At 36.0% G+C, this 7,363-nt stretch overlaps 1 protein-coding gene across 1 annotated transcript; it reads right to left on the bottom strand.

Annotated features, from left to right (window-relative positions):
- Positions 1–747: 747 nt before the first annotated feature.
- On the bottom strand, positions 748–6,980 carry ALG10 (ALG10 alpha-1,2-glucosyltransferase). Its single transcript, XM_020870395.2, has 3 exons — positions 6,655–6,980; positions 5,189–5,386; positions 748–3,548 (listed from the first exon to the last, which is right to left on the bottom strand). Exons 1-3 carry the CDS (start codon positions 6,835–6,837, stop codon positions 2,493–2,495), a joined length of 1,437 nt encoding a protein of 478 aa, XP_020726054.1. The 5' UTR covers positions 6,838–6,980; the 3' UTR covers positions 748–2,492.
- Between the last annotated feature and the right edge of the window lie 383 nt (positions 6,981–7,363).

The following is a 7,363-nucleotide window of genomic DNA, read 5'->3' as shown; positions in this document are numbered from 1 at the left end:
TTTTTTTATGATATTCTTTAAAATAATCCCACTTATAGACTTTAATAGCAATCACTGCAAGGTCCCAAAGGCTCTGTCGCTTACCAATACTTTTTAAAAAACTTATTCTTTAATTGGAAGAAAATTGTTTTACAATGTTTTCTTGGTTTCTGCCGAATAATAATGCAATTCAGCCATAATTATACACACATCACCTCCCTAAGAATTATTTTCTAATCAATAATTCAGTTAAGTCTGTTTTAAAAAAAAATGTCAAACATATATATTTATTTGGTAACTCTTGAAAAATATTCAAAATACATAAAACTTCAGGATGTTCCTAAAAGCAGTGCTGTAGAGCACCTTTTCATTCACAGCATTTCAAATGATCACTTAAAACAGCAGGGACTCTCCACTTAAAAATGAATTAGCACAATGATTTCCTTAACTGATGGGGTGGAATAATTTCCCCATTATTGCCAGACTACATTAGAGGAAAAAAGTTTTTTGTCTCAGATATATGCCTAAAAACTAAAAGCATTGCACAGATGGCATCAGATGAGAAATTTGTTTTCCCTAAATTACATATTTTGGGGGGAATTTTGACTTCATATCTCCATTATAAAATAATAATTTGTTCAAGTGTGCTTTCTTGTCTAATTTGAAAAAAAAGAATTGTCAGTAAAAATATTTGTCTCACAGTCTGTTATAACTAAAGAGTCAATCTATTTTGTAAGCACTGAATAGAATACAAATTGGCCCCAAAGAGTGTGTACAACACAAGACTTCGTATTTATTACTCAGGGCTACACTTGTAATTTGTACTTGTACACAATTTTATATTTGCAAATAAAGAGTATTTTCCAAATTCACTCCTTATTTGAAACCCAGAGAACCATAATCCAACACTGAAAACAGTTCACAGTTGAAAAATTTACAAATGTCAAACTAGGCTAAAAAATGAATTCTATTCACAGTTCTAAGTTTACATGTCAAAGTTAACATATCCAAATAATATTTCTCTGTAAGGGAATGACAGTTCAAATGAATGTACTCCAAATAGTAGACATAGAATCCAAAATTACTCCCCCTAAATCATACCCAAACATTTGTTACCTAATCTACAAAATAAGACTAGATCAAATAATTTCTAAACTTCCTTTAAATTCTAATTATTTTGGGGGGATAATGGGATCAAATGCCAGCTATCTAGTTTTTATGTGACTTTGCAAGTCACTTGTTTTTAACCTCTCAGAAAAGATGCTATTTAAAATATCTTAGCAAAGAAATTATTTCCTACAAGTTTTATGAAGCTTATTGAAAAAATCTCCTTTAGTAACTTTGATGGGTTAAAAAGTGCTCCACAAAAAGAACTTGAAAACTGTAAATATGACCTTATATGGAAAGAGTCTTTGCAGACATAATTAAGTTAAAGATCTAGACATGCAATTATCCTGAATTAGGGTGGGCTTTAAATCCAAAGAGAAAGAATTGTCATTATAAGAGAAGGAAGACAGAGAGGAAGGCCATGTGAAGACAGAGGCAGATACTGGAGTAATCCATCTATAAACCAAGGAACACCATGGACTGCAGAAAGCAAGAGAGAGGCATGGAATGGATTCTCCTTTGGAGCCTCCAAAAGCAGCTAACACTGGTGACATGTTAATTTTAGGCATCTAGCCTCCAGATCTGTGAAAGATTTTTTTAAGCCACCAAATTAGTGGTAATCTGTTATGGCCACCATAGGATACTAATACAGTAATGTATTTCAGAAAGAAAACCCAATTTAAAAGGTATTATCATCAACACAATTTATCTTTGGCCATCATATGCTTCACATTAGGAACAGTGAAAGGACATCATCATTTCTAGATTTTTAACAAAAATCCACTTGATTCCTAGATAAACACAGAAGAGCCTCTATTTTACAACATTTACTTATCTGAGTCTATTTTACTTATGATTAAAATTAGATTTACTAAAATTTTAAACAATTTTTCAATCAACAATATTATCTAATTGCAAATATTTTTAAAGACTTTGCTAATTTTTCTGAAGAGAATTAATAAATAAGTTTCAGTACTATAAAGCATGCTCAGTTTTCTTAAACCTGTATATAAAAAGCTTCTAAGCTTTTTGAGTGGCAAACAGTGTTAAAGAAATATGATAGCTATAAATAATTTTTTTCTCATTATTCAAGCTTATGGAGCAAGTCTTAAATTTTCTTCAGTTCTTTACCATTTAACTTCCTCAGGTTTATATATATACATATATATAAACATACATATATACACATACATATATGTATGTGTGTGTATTTAAAATACATATTTTAAATACATATTCAAATATGTGTATTTAAAATACATATTTCGGTAGTTAAAACAAAAAATCTGATGTGATCTGAGGGTCACCATAGTGTCTAAAAGAAATTCCAAAATTTCTACTTAGTTTTCATTATAGAAATAGTCTAAATAATAAGTCTGTTTTTAGAGTTCAAGATATCCCTGATATTACCACATGAACCTCTGAATGTCTTGACTATTAGGCCATTGAAAAGTCTTGTTCAGAAAGATATAAAATGTTAGGAAGTTCACAATTGCATAGCAACCCAGCTCACAAACAAGTCTGGATGTGGGTGGCAGAGGTATATTAAGCCTATAAATAACATAGGGTAAAATGAAGTAACGAAATTCTAGCAGCTTCTGAGGTACTGTAACAGTAAATAAGCATATGAAAAACATTAAATTCCAGAAAATCGACTTTGATTTTAATGAGTCAGCAATACTCCAACCAGCAAATATATAGACTGGAACTAACAAATATTTCACAATTTCATATCTTTGAAAAACTCTTTTCCACACATAGAATGTATAATGTCTATTATCTGCTAGCAGGTATTTATGAGCATAAGTAAATTTCCAAACTAAAAATAGAGAGACTAAAGTTATCACAAAAAACTGAATTCTCCGTTTCCAAACTAAGCAAAGAAAAGCCCTGATTTTGTTAAGAGACAGCAGGTGAGGAAATGAAAAAAAGAGAGTAAAAGAGAAAAAGTAGAACAGCTGAGGAAAGTGTAGACAGGCTTCATGACTACTCCGGTCACCAATAACAATTCCACCATTAACTGCCACAAAAGCACAGAATAGAAACATGAGAAGAATGTAGGGCCAAGTCAAAAGTAAAAGCATACTCAAGTTCTTAAAGGACATTGAATAAGCCAAAAGAAACTGAAGAATTTTCCTGAATTCTGAAAATGGTCCTTTAATAGGGGTAGGCCTCTCTTCTTTCTTCTTCTGTAGCTCAGTTTTCCAAGCTTCAGTTAACTTTTGTGCAATGACATTTCCTGCACAGAAGATAGCCCAGATGATATTTGTTTGACGAAACATGAAGCCACAAAATCCAAGCAAGGCTGAAGTTTTATGATTTCCATAAAGACACATCAAGTAGGCAAAAAGAGTAAAAAACATGGATCCTGCTTCTGTATAATAAAGGAAGTTAAAAAAATAGAGTGTGGGAAATATTGCTAATGTTAATGTTGACAAGATCCTCTGGATACATGAGGCAGCCTATGAAAAGAGAAAACACAGTTCACAATAAAACCAATAGGCTATTCCTGCAGAGCTAAGGGAGAGATTTACTAAAACAAACAAACCAAAAACTGCCTGAGTTCCAAATAAATAAAATTATTCAATATTAATCTTACTCCTGGCTTTGCAAAAATACAGTACATATTTATGAAGGAACTTTCTGGTACTTTTTAGTTACACCTAGCAATTTGGAAGCCGATAAAACAAAACATATGTGTGTCAAAGCTTCTATTGCCTATTAGACTGAATCATTCAACAAACAGTTAAGGAGTTACTGTGTGCAAGACTATGAACTCAATTCTATGGAGGACATGGAGATGAATGGGACACAGCGCAAGGGGTTCCATTTCAGTGAGCCTTCTATGAGCATTCATTTGGCCATCATCACCAATTTCTAGTGCAGTCTCAAAACTCTATACCAGAGAGAATTTAAATACATATATAACGTTTATACCACCACACACAATGATCTTACTATTTTGTGATGAAATTACAGGGCTCTTCCTGAAAATAGTGGGGCTCATCTAAAGTTAAACATCTTCTTTTGGCCTGATAATCTATTTCAGAATTTGAAAGTACTCTTATTTCCTTGAATTCTATCTTCCAGTTAATCTAAATCACCAAGCCAGATCATGCCATTCCTTTGATTAAAATTAAGGGCTGTCCATCACCTACTAAAGTTTAGAATAATTTTCATGACATAAAAAGTATACCCATGACTTCTCTCCTACCTACTTCTACAGCCTCACATCCCTGTACTTTATAATCTTATAGTTACAAATAGCAATTCCCTGTATCTTGTTGCTCCATGTCTTTCTACAATTGCTTATGCTATGTCTGTCAGAATTCATTCCTATTCTACAGCCCTATGTGTCATCAAGATTCAGATTGGGTATGATCTTCCTGATGTGTGAAGTCTTACCCAATGTAACCAACAGCTTTCCTTCTCAGTCAGGCTTCTTTGTATTCTTGTAGTGTTTTACAGCTATCGTTATCCCACAATTTACACTACTGAAATCATTTAAGTTAAAACTAACTACTATAGTTAATATTTACTGATTCCTTACTATTACATCCAGCAGTATTCTAGGAACCTTCCATTTATTAAGCTCTTTTACGCTTCAGGATAGTCCTGTGAGGTTGAGTCTATATTTTTCCCATTTAACAAATGAAAACATGGAGTCACTAAGGCGTAACCTGCCCAAAGTAACACAATTAATAGTGGATAAAATTCAAACCCATGTAATTCACCTCCAGGGTCTGCATACTTAAATCATAAAAAACTGCCCAGGTAACATCTGTTTCCCCTAATGAAGGCGTAAGTTTTATAAGAAAAGACTGCTTCACTTACCTCTGTAGTCTCAGTGCTTAACACACAGAATAAGCTCAATAAATATTTACTGAACTGACTTAATTCATGAAAATTTATATATTTTATAATTAGTTTTTCAAATATTTAAACACAAACATCTAAAATGGGGGTAGGTAGAAGACTTGCTTTAACTTTACAAAATATATACAAATACTGTTAAAAACATTTTCCACCAAATTTCATAAAATAAATTCATCATAATTGTGGACCTGCCTGTAAATAAACTTAAATTATTCTGGAAACAAACCTTGTGTCTGGGTTGCACTTTGCGGAGAAGCAAGTATAGTAAATAGAAGTTGCCAACACTGAAGAGAAGGTTAACGAATCGGAGCATTCCAATGGAGCAGACAACATGTTCTGACCATCCAAAGATCCAACTGGCAGGTTTGACCACTCCAACTGACAGCAGGTATAAGCCAGGTAATGTAGTAATCATGGGGTCCCACTTAAAAACAAAAGGTCAACAACGAAGCAAAAGCAAGAAACAGATTATACTGATAAGACTGACAGAGAAACATCATCTTCACTAATCATCAGGCATTTCTGGGAAGTTATCCTATGACACAGTTAAATGAGTCCTTTTAACATCAGGGCAAATCAGACACTTCCTCTAAAGAAGTCTTCCTTACTGTCTTTTGTATTTGCTTTCTGACTGTTAAAGTATCAGCAACCAGGAGTCAACAACTTAAACTCAGTTTCCAAAACATACTCTTTGGAGGGCCTGTCTTTTGCTGATTAAATTGTAAACGGTATAGTTTTAAAAAGCCTGAAAATACCTTCTGGAACTCTGATGGGTATGGAGCGAAAAATAAAGAGATTAAAGCACAGGATCCATAATGACAACTACAACGTACTGAGCCAATACTCTGTACTTAACCCTGTAACAAGCCCTATGATAGATAACGGTTTTACCATCGTTTTCAGATGAGTAATCAGAAACTCAGAAAATTTCCAAGCCACATGAATAGTAAACATTAGCACCAAGTTTTAAAACCAGGTTTTTCTATAACTATAAACTATATTTAACCATACTCTACAATGCCTTCCCCCAGAGGATTTTTATATCCATATCTGCATATGCTGCTGCTGTTGTTCAGGCACTAAGTCCTGTCTATTCGTGACCCCACAGACAGTAGCCTGGCAGGCTACTCTGCCCATGGGATTTCTTCCCAGGTAAAAATACTAGCCTGGGTTGCCATTTCCAAATGCATATTCAAACACTTCACTGGTTGACAGCTTATCCTGTTTACAGAAGGTTGCTAAAAACACCAAGAGCGGAACTAACATAACTTGTCACTTCTTAGTGGCTGAAGATACCCCCGCCCCCTCCTATCCCACTCTCAGAAGACACAGTGAAATGCTTGACAGGTGACCGAATGTGAAATTTTTTTATTTCCTAGGAGCAATCCAATGCTTCTAATTCTGGAACTGGCAAAGAAAAACTAGGATAGCTTTCATTAGTTGCCAAAAAGAGGGGCAATAACGTAGTTTCTCATTGGTTAATCTCCCAGAGGATTTCTTGCTAGGAGACAAATCTGCCATTTATGCAGTCATTTAGCAAATAGTTTACAGATCTTAGAGGAACAAAAAATTACCCAGTTCCCTTCCTGTTTGGAGTGAAGGGAGCTAAGGATAAAGACGGGGGAAATTAGCGCTGGGCCAGATCTTCCCTTTCTAGCCAGTGTGAGCGTGCAGACAGGCTGGGGACCCCACCTGCGAGAGAGAGAAATGGCCCTCACAGTAGCGCTGCGCCTGCGGCAGGTGGAAGATCTCGTCCATGTAGGGCTCTCGCAGGGCCCGGCTGAAAGCAGAGAAAAGGAGGCAGGACACTAAAAAGGTACAGCTCAGGGCAGCCGAGAAATAGTAACCCTCCAGCTGAGCCATTCCTGCCCCCATAGCCAAGAACCTAGTCCCGGAAAATCTGTGCAGAAGTCTCAAGTCCGCAAAGCCGAGTCTGACACTCGGGCTCGAAATGGGCGCGCAAAGCGGGACTCGCCGGAGGGATCTGAGCACAGCCGGAAGACAAAGGATGCCGGGAGAGCGCGGACAAGGAGCTTCCGGAAGGGTCGGGTTCACTGTTTCCTGAGTGACGAGTTTAGGTAACGGACAGGACTCTTACTCTGTCAATCACGTTGCACAGGGCGCACTGAGTGGTCAGAGCAGCCGGAAGAGGCCGACCTCGGCGATCTGAGGGCCACTGACATGAACAGTTTGATGCTTTGAAATGAAAGTAGTTGCTTTTTCCGAAGGTCTTTGTCGACCTTTTCCCTGCTGTTCCCACTTCTTACCATCAGGAGGCGGCATTTCTCCATGTTTGCAATTCCCAAACTAAAAATTTGTGCTTTCCTCCGCCCTGGTTATTTTTGTTTTCTCTCAAGTTATCTGAATTACTAAAACGTTCAGGTCCAAGGCATTTGATTTC

The sequence above is a fragment of the Odocoileus virginianus genome, chromosome 23 (genome assembly GCF_023699985.2).
Source record: "Odocoileus virginianus isolate 20LAN1187 ecotype Illinois chromosome 23, Ovbor_1.2, whole genome shotgun sequence".
NCBI classification, from domain to species: Eukaryota; Metazoa; Chordata; class Mammalia; order Artiodactyla; family Cervidae; genus Odocoileus; species Odocoileus virginianus.
Note: the sequence above shows the minus strand (reverse complement) of the source record. Positions and strands in the feature narration are given on the sequence as shown.